At 42.8% G+C, this 16090-nt stretch overlaps 1 protein-coding gene across 1 annotated transcript in view; it reads right to left on the bottom strand.

Annotated features, from left to right (window-relative positions):
• Positions 1-16090, bottom strand: part of NPHP3 (nephrocystin 3) — a 44841-nt gene that overhangs the window by 10298 nt on the left and 18453 nt on the right. The window contains exons 12-22 of the mRNA XM_018555943.1: positions 15365-15508; positions 14400-14497; positions 12057-12159; positions 10850-10932; positions 7272-7410; positions 5730-5894; positions 4537-4634; positions 2744-2866; positions 2374-2563; positions 523-764; positions 293-368 (exon numbers count right to left, since the gene is read on the bottom strand). Of these exons, the coding sequence (XP_018411445.1) occupies positions 293-368; positions 523-764; positions 2374-2563; positions 2744-2866; positions 4537-4634; positions 5730-5894; positions 7272-7410; positions 10850-10932; positions 12057-12159; positions 14400-14497; positions 15365-15508 (1461 nt within the window). The remainder of the gene's footprint in view (positions 1-292; positions 369-522; positions 765-2373; positions 2564-2743; positions 2867-4536; positions 4635-5729; positions 5895-7271; positions 7411-10849; positions 10933-12056; positions 12160-14399; positions 14498-15364; positions 15509-16090) is intronic.

Below are 16090 nucleotides of genomic sequence, written 5' to 3'. Positions count from 1 at the left end.
CCAGGACTGTAAAACCTGCTGCCGATGCCTTAACGGGGAACAAGTCAGTATGTTTATGAAAAATTTAACTATATAGGATTTATTTCAAAGTTCATTTCGACTCAGAGTCTAAGAAAGCCCCTGTACAGCTGCACACACCAGTAAAGACCTTCTCAATAAGCATATCAATTGCTGTCTCCCATTGGTACTGGCTAGATCTGAAACCTAAGGAGATCTGAGACCTAAGGAGGCCCATACATAGGCATAGTATGTGTACGTGTGTACATGTTGTGCAAACATGTCCTCCTCATACCATACTGCCTTTTCTTCTCGCTGCTTTCTGTCGAATCCTTAATGACCTTTTCCTTAGCTGTTCTGCTTGTTCATATCTGTGAAGCACAGAAACAAACCTTTTTAGAAATGCAGAAGTGCCATTACAGATAGTTTGGGAAAGGCAAATAAACTTTATTCATAATAATAAACAGATCAAAAATATTTGTATTGTGTTCCTGTGGCTAATACTGTGACACTGGTAATTCTTACTTGTTCTGCTTCTGATATAGCACAGCCAGAGCATCCAGTTCCCAGGCCACTCTCAGGTGTTCACTGCCATAGGCATTCTCACTTATCTCCAGAGCCTGCTTATACAGCTGCTCAGCATTCCCAAACTTTTTGGACTGTACATAGACACCTGCCAGCTGGTGTAGAGACTGAGCTACACTGGGATGGTCTGGGTCTAGAGCAGTTTCTCGGATTTCCAACGAGCGCTGAAGAGGTGTCACAGCCTAATAAAATAAAGTCATATTTGGTTGACGAAAGATTTTATACCAAGATCTGGAACAGGAACAGATAGATATGCAACTTTAGTACAACTTATCTACCAGTATACTAAAACAGAAAAGAAAACATGTATATAAAGACTGCCATTGTTGAGATCCTTTCTGTCTGCAGTGCCATTGACTTCAATGCATCGCCACGCCCCCTCCCACCCCAGAACGCAGGTGTGTGCGATACAGTGCGTTCCAGCAGCAACCGATCTGGAAAGCACTGTAATTGGTGTGAGCAAGCCCTTAGGGATAGAGAGCAGGGACAGTACTGCTGGACAATGACAGGTACAGCACAGTAATTAATTACCCCTGCAGCATGTAGAATACAAAACTTCCCAGGTGTCTTCCCAGAGAGCCAGCAGACACCTGGGAAGTCTTGTCACAGCACCATACAGCAACAGGGCCAGCACAATGCTTAAACTTCAAGCCCCATTGACATTAACTTCAAGCCACTATCTGACTGCAGATGTCTCCCTACCTCTGTCCCCTCCTCGATCTTCTCGGTGTCCCCGAGGTCCGTCCGTCGACAGCCGCGCCACCTCCAAACCACGCCCACTCCTCCTGCTAACCAATCCCGAGAAGGCAGCAGGAGTCTGATCCCACCCATTCAGCTGTCTCCGACTCCACCTACAATGTCCGGGGTTGCGGAGACTGGACTGAACGTCAGCCTGAACGCTCCAGTAGTTCCCTGGGAGTGAGCACCGATGCCAGGACCTGGGTGGGATTGAAAGCCCTGTTCCTAACCGGGCCCCCCTCTGTCGCGGGCCCCATAGCGCCCGCATGGGTCGCTATGGCGGTAGTTCCGCCACTGGTTCCTGTGGATCTGCAGGGGTACCCCTAGAGGTACATATAACACTGGTTGAGAAACTCTGTGCTAAATTGTGATTCTGTTTGACATACAAGCACATAAAAATCATTAGAGAGATGATAAATCCTGTCCATAGGTGGCTTTAGACACTGTTACATTAAACTTTACACATATGGACCATTGCATGGTATATTGTATTCAGCTAAATTCACCACAATTAAGCAAAGCAGGTGATCTCAGAAATAAAATCTCTCTTTAAAGGAGAACTATGAGGTGAGTGAAAATCACTCAGCCTCATAGTTCTAGCCGACCTGTGACAATGAAACTGTCACAGGTCGGCTCAATAGATCGGGAAGTGTGCGAACACATATCGTTGCTCGCTCACTTCTCGATCCTGTCCCTGCAGAGAGCCGTGACTGTCACTCACGGCTCCCTGCAGGGATCTCCGCCCTCCTCTGTCCGATCCTCCAGTGCTGACTGGCGGAACGGACAGGGGAGGGGGCGGGTTCAGCTTGCGCTGCCTCTAGATAGGCAGAGCCAGCTGTCACTCACACAGCTGGGTGGATCCAGACAGTAATGTCGGGATCCGTCCCGGCTTGGCACTGCAAAATCTCGTAAGGAATTTAAGGCAAAAGGTAGATTTTCAGGGCAGTGTTTAGCCACAATTAACCTTACTAGGTATTCCATATGAGAGAGAAAACCTTTATTTGTCATTCTTCATATAGGTCCAATTTAATATAACATTTCAACCAAACTTACCTGATTGAGAAGACCAAGGTCTTTGAGAAATCGTCCAAGTGTTTCATACAGGTCTGCCAAGCAGGTCATGCTCTCCTCTCCTTCACAGAGCTTCTCATGTTGCTTCAAAGCATCAAAGTATTCTGTAGCCATGGCTATTTTGTCCTTACCCACAAGCTGCCAATAGCTGAGCAGCTCAGCAAAATGCCCCCTGGTAAAGAAAGAACATTGCAAATAAAATTCCTTACTTCTACAATAAACACAGTTGAGCATATTGTCAATACTAATTCAATATGGCTATTAGCACTGTTTGATCTGTAAGTACAATGCACTTTGTTCCTGCCACATTTCAGTCATTCTCGGCTGGTTCTGGCATCTTTTGCACACAGACCTTTTATAGAGATTCTGGGACACAAAGAGGTTCATTAGACATCTGTGCAGCTTCTGTTTCTCGCCTTGTTGCTGGTACAGCCAAGTGAGCTCATCTGCACTCCTCCATGTCACACGGTCACAGCTAAAAAGAAGGGACAAACTGTCATTTGTGAAAACAGGATGGCTATTTTATTTCAAAATCACCAATTTGTTTATCAATCAATTCATAAACAAACAGAGGCAGTAATTTGCATACATCTAACTAAAAATTGTAAAACAGTCATCATGGTGGATATAAATAAACTGATACTGGAGAGGATACTGTTAGAGAGTAGTATTTATTTGTATTATTATTTCCAATATTTATAACGCTAATACATACACAGGACATTGCAAAGCTCTTACAACCAATGAACTATAACAACATATAACAGCAAATGGGGCTTTTTCGGTGCCAAAAACTTCTACAAACTCTCTGAATAAAATGATCTTTTATAAATACATTTTCCTTAAAACAATAATTTGTCTGTCCTCCTTATTAAGTTACAGTCATATTACATGATATGGATTCCATTCATATTAGCCAGTTATTGGTTTTACTTAACCTATATGTCACTTATATAGGTAACTCGCTTGGTTTTGCTTTGATCTCCCCGGAAAGGCCCCAACTTGGGTATCCTACTGTACGCATCTTCTCGTTTCTTCCCCTCTCCTCCCCCCCACCCTGTTTTGTGGGTGCCCCGGACGCTGTTGACTGTCCTTAGACTGTTAGGTAAGTAGGGTCGGGAGATGATGCATTTGGATGGTGATAAAAATATGCATAATTTGTGTTCATTCATATGTTGTATGGCACTAATATGCAATTGTCCATTTGTGGATTCATAGGACTCTTGAAGAAGCACTATCGACAAACGTGTTGAGTCTTCATGTCATATGAACAAGCTATATATAAAGGAGGATTGCATTATTCTTTGGTATTTGCAATATCTAATATGTATGGAATCCTTATCATGTAATATGACTGTAACCTAATTAGGTGGACAGGCATAATATTATAATATTGTTTTAATATGTATTAATAAAAGATCATTTTATTCAGTGAGTTTGTAAAAAAAAATGTAGACCAGTGAAGAAGAGGCTGTGATGACCGGTCTGGCAGCCAGATGGGACCGAGGTTCAGGTGAGTATATTCTCTTTAATCCATCCCCTAGACCAAAAATGTTAAAAATATATATATACAGTATACAGAGAGTATAACATTTCAGAGCATTAAAAAAAGAAAAATAAGCTTGATCCAAAACCATTATGATTTCTCTTTAAAGCGAATTTGTCATGGGCACAGACTTAGGACTAAATGCTGCAACAGAGGAATGAAGCAGTGGATTTTTTTTTTAAAGAGAACCTGTCACTTTGCCCCTTTTGTTTCTTTAAAGAGGAACTTTACCCCCTTTTTACTATATTTTTAAACCCTCTTTTCTTGTTTCCTGGGTCACACTGAAACATACTCACATGCCCAGCAAATCCAGTGTTGTCTTGCTGTAATCTGACAATCCACAGCACACCAGGTCCTGCCCTGCTATCTTCTCAGTCATCGGTACACCCAGTTTCTTACAGCCACCCCTCTTGTGACACAACACGATGCATGCGCAATGGGTTCTACATTATTCCGAAGCCTCCTGGGATGGGTGACGTAAGTATCCCAGGAGGCTGCGGGCACTTGGAGGTACGTCATTCTTGCCTAGGAACGAAAAACGGAAGCACGAGCTGCTTACCAAAATATACTTTAAAGTAAAGTGGGATGTTGTACAATACCTTAATTGTATGGTGAAGTACTGCACAAGTTTCTCTCTGTACTCGGAGACAATATTTTGACCTCCTTGCATATACTCCATTCTCACAGCCTCTTCTGCCTAGAGAGAAAACACAGAGTAATGCATATTTAGAAGTTCCATATTAAAAAGTTCAGTTCAATATATGGGGCTTGTTCATATCAGCAGTATTGCCCAACAGTTACCAACGCACAGACAAGGCAATTTGCCTAATGTCCTATTTCTTACGTTCACACTAACGTGCTGCATTGGTGTGCGCTTTACAAAAAAGAATAGACATGTTGCATTGGGCATGCAGCACAGCACATTGGGACAAGCTATAACAATTGCAAAATGCACACAGAGTTAAATGAACTGTTGGGTTTTCTGTACAAAGGGCTGACTGTCAGGGGGGCTTGAGGTGGGTTAAGGTCTATGTCAACAAATTTCCTTTTAGGTGCATTCCACTTCCATTTGACATGAGGCGGAGAACTTTCTGATTAGCTTCTAACTTGCACTTTTTAATTTTTGACCATAGATACCATGCGACGTAGCAAAAAACCTTTCCTACATGCATTACATTTGTACGGAAAGCTTATGTGGTCTACAATGTAGTAGACTATGCATGACTGTGAGTTGCTGTTTGATTAGGGTAAGTCTATGAGCCATTGTCTGACAGCATAGCGGCTTCAATTGTCATCAGATTACCAGTTTCAACCAGAATGATTTGAGAAACCTAGTGACGAATTCTGGGAAAGGGAAATGTCTGATAATTAAATTGGAACTCTAGCCAAATCTTTTTTTTTTTCCATTTTGGACAGAGCGGGGAAGGGCTATAAACTCTGCCAGGTTTCTATTGCTGTCTAAGCCCCTGTTGGGGAGATTCACCTATGTTTCTCTCTGACAGTTTCCAAAGGGACAGAAAGTGTGGAGAAATACCAAATGTTATACCAGAATGTTAATCGGTCACCAAAACAGATTACGGGCTGTACACACAACAAGAAACTACAGAGTAGTTCCAGCCCTCTTTTGCATATTCCAACTCCTCCTGTTTTATTCACCATAGCATAAAACACAAAATCAAACAGGAAGAGTGGGAACCCCTCATAATCAAATATCTCTCCAACAGAGTTCCTAAGAGGCATAAGAGAAATATATTAAACAAATATAATAACAAGAACTATGCAAGTTCTTTACCTGCAAATGCTGAAACTGGAGCAGACCACAGCTGTATCGTAACACAACCATTTTATTTAGGTGGTACACCAGAAAACTTAATACTGGCCATGTCAGTTCTGAGCACAGCTCTATCAGTTCACATTCGCTCACACCATTGTGGCTGACACTGATAAGGCAAAGAATCTGTAGGGGAAAAAAAAAATGTATTATTTTACTATTACAGGTATTTATAGCGCCGACAATTTACGCAGCGCTTTCACAATTGCACATTCACAGTCCCTACCCTCAAGGAGCTTACAATCTAAGTTCCCAATCTCACATGAATACATACAGGGCCAATATAGACAGGAGTCAATTCACCTTCCAGCATGTCTTTGGAGTATAGGAGCAAACCGGAGTACCCAGGGGAAACCCACACAACCACAGGGAGAACAAGCAAACTCCTTACAGATAGTGACTTGACCGGGACACATACTTCTAGATAATTGCAGGCTTTGTATTCTTTGCATACCTTGTTTCTCTTTCCTTTCCCAGCCTTCTGGCAGTGGCCATGCTAACTAAGGGCAAATTACTAGCTCTCCATTTATTTCCTGGAACTCTGGCACATATGACTAGGAGGAAAATGCGTTTCCCTGAGAACTCATGAGATTACAGATGAGATTTCCCAGCAATACTCTGCTGATGTAACCTTCCCAAGATGCAAAGCTTTGGCACATTACATCATTTGTGCCAGAACTGGACCAGGAAGTGGATGAACTCTATTTGTAAGTAAATGAAAAACAAGTTTGTTTAACTAATGATTGTAAGATGCATTCTGATGAGATTTTTAGCAAAAGGGGGTAAAGGTTCACTTTAATCATGGCTGTTTGAGGGCAGAAACAGTTGTCCAGAGCACTGAGTGTGGAATACAAGGCATTGGAGAGGGGTGAGCTGTGCGTTTTGTATATGGAGCGGATTTATAAATCTTCCAACCAGAGGGCAGCTGGATGAATGCCGCTACCACCACAAGATGGCCCTAAAAGGAGCATAGTAGCAGCTGAGGAGCTGCTAAACCAAACACCCCCTCTTTTCCCGTACCTTACTATTCACCTTTCCGGGTTCAATACTGGCAGAATTTAAGACTCCGCCCACCAAACATCTATCCATAACTAAAGCAAGTGCAAGCTCTGTGTGTGTTTCAGTTATAAACATAAGAACAAGCAAATCTCCGATGTGTCTCAAATAGAAGTCACAATTATCTCACCCTTGCCATTGCTGACAGGGCAGTAATGGTAGTTGTTGCACCACTGGCTTTAAATGTTATTTAAAGGGGGAACAATGTACTAGCTTATTCACAGTGACATGGTAGTGCAACAGCAGTCATTAGGTCAAATATGCTGCAAACAAAAGTCAAATTGGGTAAATAACTACTATAGCCAGTGTAAGTCAAGACCTCTATTATTATAAACTATAGGTGTCAAAGGCAAATCTAAATGAGCATGGTCAAGTTCTACCCCATGATAGCCATAAATAATATCAAAAGAAAATAATTGGTGTAACTGGAATGTTTTATGATCTTACCTCCCTCATGTAGTCCTTCTCTTTTGAACTTGGCATGAACTCCTGCACAGATTGAAGTGCAAGTCTGTATAGTGACACTGTATCCTGGCACTGCAAACATTGCTGCAAAGTGTCTGTAATGTTTCCCATATCCCCAGCCCTGAATGAAAATCAAATCTACATTTCAAGGACATTTGTATACCAATAGATTATTTCCAAAAAATAAGGACAATGTTATATCATATTAAAGGTCTCAACATTATTAAAGGAAATAAATAGAAAAACGTGAGCTAATTCTTACTTGGAGCCTTTACTTATAATGTATGTTCTGGATAAAGGCTTTACTGTATCTACTCTTGCTTCATTTCCCAAGCCTGCCCCACCTCCTTCTAGCTGTTAATAAGCTTTTGCCCGCCTATCTGTACTTTTTTGGATCCCTCTACTCAAAAATCCATCGGACTGGTGCTTACATACTCCTTCATACAGGCTTAAAGAAGAACTCCAGGCAAAGATTTTTTTAACCCCTGCAGTGGGGCTACCCCCACACTGCAAGAGTTAAAGGAGAACTATGGGGTTAAAGCTTTTCCCCATAGTTCTCCTAAGGGTAACGGAAGGACACAAACTAGCCTCCTTCGGTCACCCAAAGCTCAGTATACTGCGAGCTGCAGCTCGCGGTATACGGAGACGCCGCAGCCGGGACGGATCCCAACAATTCTGTCTGGATCGACCCAGCTGCGTGAGTTACAGCTGGCTCTGCCTATCTAGAAGCAGAGCCAGCTGTACCCGCCCCCTCCCCCGTCCGTTCCGCCAGTCAGCGCTGGAGTATCGGACAGGGGAGGAGGGGAATCCATGCAGGGAGCCGTGAGTGACAGTCACGGCTCTCTGCACGGATAGATCGAGAAGTGAGCGAGCGACGATATGTGTTCGCTCACTTCCCGATCTATTGAGACGACTTGTGACAGTCTCATTGTCACAGGTCGGCTAGAACTATGAGGTGAGTGAAAAGCACTCACCTCATAGTTCTCCTTTAACTGCTTATTTTGGTCTAAGGAGGGAAATAACATTTATACTCACCTGAACCTCTGAGACGGCCAGCTGTGACAGTGCTTCCTCTTGCCTGTCTCCTATGCTCCAGGCATGTCTCTCTGCATCTTCACATGCTATACACATTGTATTGGACGTAATTATTTGAATATCCTTAGCCTGCTGCAGCAGAGAGTGAGCAAGCTTGGAAGGACCGGTCTAACAACAAGCCGGCTCAGAGAATCGGGCGAGTATAACCTTTTTATTTTCCTTCATAGACCAATACGAGCAGCTAACTCCTGGGCTACCCCCACTGCAAGGTTAATAAAAATCTTGCCAGATTTCTTCTTCAAGCATAGAACAAGGGTGATTTGCAAAAGGCAAACAACCACAAAAGCATTACTTAAAGTAGGATTAAAAAAAGGCATCATTGTTTTGTGCACTTGTTATAATGTTCTGCATCAGAAAAAGTATCAGTGAGTGATAATATTTACAGCATGCTTAACACTAAAGGTGCCCATACACTGCACGATTCTCGTACGAGAATCGCGGGAAATCCCACGATCGTACGAGAATCGTGCAGTGTATGGAAGGCGTGCGACCGTTCCCACTGTACGGTCGCACGACTTTTGTATTTCGATCATGTTGGAAAACCAGCCGAGAATCGTACGATTTTCGGCTGGTTTTTAACATGATCGAGAGACAACTGCCGAACGGGCCGGTGTGCGCACGCGCCGATCGTACGTTTTTTTAAAGTACTTTACAACCCTCGCAAGACAAAAGTCATATTGTATATGTGTTCAATAGTCAAAATACAGTAAAAACAGCCTCACTCCGGGGAAGGCAATAGGCATTTAACCAAGACATGCTCACAGCAGGATCTCACATTCCCTTTATTGTACAGGTGTTGAGTTTAGATACTACGACATAGCTGCACATCAACAATTAGCTGTAGTAACACTTTGGATTTCAACCGGATTCAAATTAATATTTCAGTCGGATTCAAAATAAATTCTCCAACTAAAAGCTTGTGTACAAGGGCGTTTGTTGCATCAGAACTGCTTTTCCCTATACGAGGTTAATAGAAATGCAAAAGCAGCTGGAAGAAGCCTAAAAGGAAGGTCAGAAGTAGGTAGGAAGGAGTTTTTTTTATATACACAGGTTTTCTCTATAAAGGAATAGATTGTGGCAGATAAGAGGATGTGATTGTGAATGGAGGCTATAAGTTTTTATTAAAAAGGTGGGTGTATTTAAAGATTTGGAGGGATGGTGAATGCTTGATGACAGGCATCGGCTTGATGACCTGGAGGTTTGAGTAAGTGACCATTAAGCTAGAAAAAAAGCTCATCAGGGGAACAAAGATTCTTGATTCCTGTATACTTGGAGATAAAGGAAGGACCAGACTGTTGAGGGCTTTACATCTTAGAAAAGGGTTTACTAATTGTACTCTGCAGACAGTAGAGAACCAGTGCAGGCACTAACAGACAGGAGCAGAAATCAAAAAGTGGAAACAGGTTGCTAAGCCATGCTGAAGCATTTAAAATGTACTGAAATCTCTGAGTCCAATCTTTAGCAGAAGTAAGTGACAGAATGAAGTATTGCATTAGTCAAGGTTGCATATAATTACAACAGGCAACAGTATTTTAGATGTATCATGCATGAGAAAAAGGGCCGATTCAAGCAATATTCCTTAGCTGAAGATGAAAGGCAGTTATTAAAGCATGGAGAGAATGAGACTTCAGTGTCAAAATGATTCCCCAAGCAGCAAGCTTGAGGAGTTGAGAAGAGTATGAATGATAACCACTTTAGTTTTATCCACTTTACATTTTAAGCTGCAGGAGGACATAAAATCAAAACAGCAGTAACGCACAGCGTCCCTTGTTTCAGGAGAAGAGCAGGGAGACAGATTTCACTATCATTTGCATCGATAATACTGAAATGCAAAGGATTATATACTGTAGTGCAATCTATTTTCCTTTTCACCTCATGATAAAATCCTAACTGTGCTTATATGCAAGTTATTCAAATTTTGCAATGCATTTGATGTTTCAGTTCTTTGCATATGCTGATTGCCTAAGGGCCCGTTCAGACCAGATGCAGTGCGTTCCGACCCTATTCTAGCCAGAACGTACTGCCTCGCATTGTGGCCGGCTCACTTATTTTGTGGGGCAGGAAGGGGCGTGACGGGCCATTGAAGTGAATGGTACCTTAGCCATGTCTTCCGGCCGCAATGCGATTGGCTGCACGGGATCACAAGGCAAATTATGCCTGCAGTCCGGTGCGATCAAAATAGCGCTTGCAGCATTTTGATCGCACCGGACCGGAGGCATAATTTGCCTTGTGATCCCGTGCGGCCGATCGCATTGCGGCCGGAGGGCGTGGCTACGGTGCCATTCACTTCAATGGCCCGCCACACCCCCTCCTGCCCCACAAAAAAGTGAGCCGGCCACAATGCGAGGCAGTGCGTTCTGGTTAGAATCTGGCCGGAACGCACTGCATCTGGTGTGAACGGGCCCTAAGGAGACCAATTAAGTAGAATAAGATCAGTGGAGTAGCCAAAGTCCTCTTTAACATACCAAATGAGAAATCTAGCCAGCAAAGTAACATATAAGGGATTGCAGGGGGTGGCAGACCGACAGTGTCTTTCCAGTTTTCTTTCCTGTAATAAAACAAGGCAAAACACAATGAGGGGAATTTATCAAAACTGGAGATAAAATCTGAAGCAGCTGCCCATGTGAACCAATCCACTTTTTCTAAGCTTAACTGAACAAACTGAAGAGAGTAGCTGATTGGTTACTGTGCACAGCTGCTCCAGATTATGTTTGCTCCAGTCTTGATAAATTCCCCACCCATGTATCTCGTAAAATGTCAAAGGAATCAATTTAAAGTGATATTAAAGGTTTTTAAGCTACTTCAAATGCCGATTAGTTCACACACAGTGGATGCTGCTCTTTGATCTATACAAGTTTCAGTCTCCTGCAGAATCAGCTGGTCCCCTGAGCACTGGCCCTGATACTTAATTGAGGGTGGCTCCTTTCCCTTGCTTTTCGTGCCGGAGCTCTCTCAGACACGTCCGCTCACATGAGTCTCCAGGCCACGCCCCCCTCCCCTTATGTATTTTAGTAGACTGTGTGTCTCTATAAACACACAGGCACAGCAAAGCAAGACATTCTCCTGCTCCATGCTCTTCCCTCCTCGCTTCTCCCTTCTCCAAGCTAGTAGATGGAGGGCTGCTGGAGACTGCACTGTCCCTTGTGATCTTGTACTGGACAGGAAGTTCTCTTTAAACTGTGTGTATGTAATGTTTGTTCAATATTTAAATGTGTACATCGTACAGCCAAAAGGTGCCCTGTTGGTTGCTAGGACACTAGAACCACCAGTATCCTAGCAATGAAGAACACTAGGGAACTCAGCCGCCTGCATCCTAGCAACAGAGGATGCTAGGCGGCTCCAATAGAGAGCATTTGAATGTAAATGTTAGCGCAAACCTGTACAAGCATACAGTGTAAACATTGGTCTATATGTAGGACCTCAGATGCAGATTTTTCTATTTTAATTCTATGGCTCTGAACACAACACATGTTTACTGATCTTTACACACTGTGTGCACATCTTTACGCACCTGCATTCAGAACAAAAAAAAAACCTGTACTTATAATGCAGTGTTGTTTATGGCCATAAGCATTTCCTTACAGTAAAACATAGCAAAGATGTTAAACGGGCGTTAAAGCAGTAACCATAGAACACAAACTCGTAACAAAACAAAAAAGTAAAACAATGAACCTGTTCTTTGGTCAGTACAATACCAGCTCCACTGCATTCGAGATTTAAAAGTGCCTTCACATCTTTAGAATTTAATGGATCGAGATGAAGAGTTGGCCACAACCTGTAAATATAGATCAAAGGAAGAAGGCAAGAACTGAAGTTAGGTGTTCTGCACAATCTCCATCAAAAGTGTATGCACTGTCCAGAATAACCAGTCAGATTCATGTTGGTAGGAATTAATATGGGTATCAAGACCAAAAACAGAAACCGATTGATGCACTTCTTGGGCACAGGTGGGATCATGAGGGCATCTCAGGACCACCCACTAGGGTATAAGGAATGTCTTCATGGTTATTTGGTCACTCCTTAGACCCTTCAGCGAGGAGTAAGGCTCTCTGTTATCCCCTGTGAAAGTAGTGGCCCCCCAGAAAACAAATGTACAAACTGTGTGGGCCCACGGATATAATGAAAACCTATACTAAGCTTCACACATTAAAGCAAACCTGTGGCTGTTCCAGGCATATTCAACCACTGCCTAAATCATATTACAGACATTCTCCATTCATTTCTGGCTAATGTACCCAGTTTACATTAAAAAACAAGCACTGCTGTAAAAGTTTACACCAGTTCTCAGGTATCTTTCTGAAAGCACTGTTGGCTGACCCCTACACTCCTCCTCACCTCACTATTGACCAAATGACACCATCAACCAATAAATAGAAGTGGGAAGTGGAAGGCAGGAAGTAGCTGACTATTGAGTGATCAGGAAGGGACCAGGTTGTTTTTTCTCTACTACCCAGAGTAAGCTCCAATGCTGGAGTATAAAAACATTACCTTTGACATGTCATTCACAAAAGTGGTGATGCTATAGTAATGCTGAGGAGGAGAGGTGGAGTGTTTGACCTAGACTAAATACTGAACACATTAGGCACTTTTGAACTGTGTAGTCATACACTGTGCAACTGCTATGACAGGACAATGAAGGTAAGACTATGAGGACAGAGGTTCTTGGTGCAATATCTACCTGGCTGAATATCTATTTCTGTGACTCTAACTGTAGCAAATTTTTTGGTTGTTGTTTTAATTCCAGAGTCTCTTCGGAGCTGTGTGCAAGTCAGCTCCCACTACAGCTAACTACTTGCACATGGCTCCCGCTGTCAGTATTGGCATAGGGTTCTGTAGGTAACAGCCACATAGTGGCAGAGGTAAGCAGAAGCTAGTAGGAACTGACGCTCTCGCAATTGTCAGATTCTTTGCAAGGCTTGTCATTAAAAAAAGAAATTACACATGAATTAATTAATTTTGCTTAAATAAAAATAGTGTTGAAATTAAAAAGTCAGAACTTGTGACAGGGTCTCAAATATTCGTAGCATTCGTCATCTATTTTCCGAATATCATCCCCTAGTTTTTAGCAGCGTGTGCAATTTTAAGTCTAGAAGTAGTTATTAAATGTAACAGATAAAATTGTGTAGATTTAAGTATTTTAAAGGTTATAATAATGTTTGTGTGACCTATTGAAAAATGTAATATGATTTAGACCAGTGGTTCCCAACCTGTGTAACCTCAGGACCCACATTTGCCCTTGATCATTAAGTCATGACCCGAGTCGCACTGCATTGGAACGCACAGCATTGCGGTACCACAGGTTCCAGGTGTGCGAGCGATCGAACTGTGGGTGGGAGGTGCATTTGGGATGCCATTCAAAAGATCCACCCAGTCTATATACCTTACGAGAACTGGAGCTGATCCTCAAGTCAGGTGTGGGCTGCTGTGCTGTGACGGAGCTCCATCCATATGTCCTTTGCTTGTAGAGCTCCCTTTGCGTGCCCTGTAGAGGTGCCGGGAGGCAGAATGTGACATCACTCCGGTCCGGGCACCTCTACAGTGCATACAAGGGAGTTGTACATATGGATGGAGCTCCATCACGGCCATAGCCCCAGCCTATCGCACCTCAAGCAGACACTCGGCACCGGGCAGCATATTTTGAACTTACAGTGCTGCAAAAGGGGGAGGCTGATGAGCCTCCCACCTAGAAAAGTGGAAGGCATACGGCAACCCACTGAAAACGGGGTCGCGACCCACTTTTGGGTCACGACCCACCAGTTGAGAACCAAGGATTTAGACCAACACTTCTAGAAGTATTGTAGATATACAACATCTTTTACTTTTGCACTTGGAGGATGGAGGGTCTTTTATGTATTTTCAGTTCTGTAATATATGTTTTACTGGTGCCCGGAAAAAGATAAATGCTGTGGACAGAATCGAATATATTTTTTAATGCATTACATAAGGGTTGGTGTATAGAAACCTATAGCTAGGTGGAATATGATATTCCTTAGAAGTTATTAGTAACTTACTCACCTCCATGCCTGAGGACAAGTCTCCACATTTACTGAGACAATAACTCGGACATTCACTGGTAAAGGATCAATGAGCCATTGCATATGCTTTTCTGGATGCTGTGAATAAAGGAAATGATTGGTCAGTTTGTTTGACGTGTATTTTTCTAATACTATTATATCTTACTTCAATAAACCATTTTAGTCTAGTGGAAGAATGTTATTTTCTTTGGGAGGCACTGCCAACAAATGAAACTTAAAGTGACACTAAACACTAGTTAAAAAATGTCTTAGTCTAGCATGACCTGTCTTAAAATGTGCACAGAAATGTCACATACCACTGTAAGCCACTATATAATGAGGGCAATTTATCAAAACTGGAGCAGACAAAATCTGAAGCAGTTGCCCATGGCAACTAATCAACTTCTGTCTTTCGATTTCAAAGCCTAGCTGAACAAGAGAAAAGCTGATTGGTTGCCATGGGCAACTGCTCCAGGTTTGATACATTCCCCCCGTGTCTCCGCGCATCCCCGATACATGCTCCTTTCCCTTCACTCCCTGCTCTTTACATGTACACTTAGGTCATGTGCAATGTATAGCTTAAACTACAAATCCCAGACGTCTCTTCACAAATCGATTTAGCTGTGCATGCATCAGGCATTTAGCAGTTCTTATCGGGAGCCCACATAGGAGGGTGGCTACATTCCCATATACAGCGAGTCCATGTAGAGCTAAAGTAGCCACTCTCTGAAAGGAAATTGAAGTCATGCCAATTGATTTTTTTTTTTGAAAGGTTGTGCTGTAAGAAGCTGCGTTTAGAAGGGACACAGACAGACAATATTAAGGGTATGAAACCTATTTTATTTTTTAAATTCTTTACTGTCACTTTACCTGTAAAGGTAATACCTGGGTCCTTGTGACAGAACTGGCACCATTTTCAGTTTTAACATGGGGTGTAGTTCTTGTAAATTATAAAACAGTTTCTACCTCTACTTGGTCAATGGAGTCAATGATGATGATAATATTTCCTTGGTAGCGAATGGAAAGTTTTTCAAGCCAGTGAGGAAATTCTTCCAAGAACTTTCCAGGGTCCATTGAGAATGATGAGATTGACCAGGAATGTTGCATTAGCTGTACTCAAAGGAGAGAAATACATGTGGGGTCACTTGTGGTGTACTGAAAAAAATAGAAAGAAATCCTTTTCTCCTAGATTTATTGAAGGACACTGCACATAACTTCTTTACGTGTTGGTATACTGAAAACTATAGGAGGTTCAAATACTATGTAAATTAGGGATGCACCGATACCAGTTTTTCGGTATCGAGTGCGAGAACCGATATTTTTTTTTTTCGCTACTCGTTGATACTGAATACCGATAAAGTCCCATTAAGCAAGCTGGGCGGCATGTAATGACTCACCGCTCGGCTTCCTGGTTAGTCAGGAAGCCGTTTCCATGCTCCCTCACTACGAGGTGACGTGGAAGTCTGGAGCCGGCTTTCTGGCCAATCAGGAAGCCAAGGGGCGGGTAATGAAGCCAGCGGGCGGGTAATGACTCGCACCTGGTTTCCCGATTGGCCAGCTTCCCGACCAATCAGGAATTTGGGTGGCGAGTCATTACATGCCACCTGGCTTTTTGATTGGCCAGGAAGCCGGCTCCATGCTCCCTCGTCACCAGGTGACGAGGAAGCATGGAGCCGGCTTTCTGGCCAATCA

This window comes from Nanorana parkeri, unplaced genomic scaffold, assembly GCF_000935625.1.
Source record: "Nanorana parkeri isolate BGI_ZX_2015 unplaced genomic scaffold, ASM93562v1 scaffold219, whole genome shotgun sequence".
Taxonomy (NCBI): domain Eukaryota; kingdom Metazoa; phylum Chordata; class Amphibia; order Anura; family Dicroglossidae; genus Nanorana; species Nanorana parkeri.
Note: the sequence above shows the minus strand (reverse complement) of the source record. Positions and strands in the feature narration are given on the sequence as shown.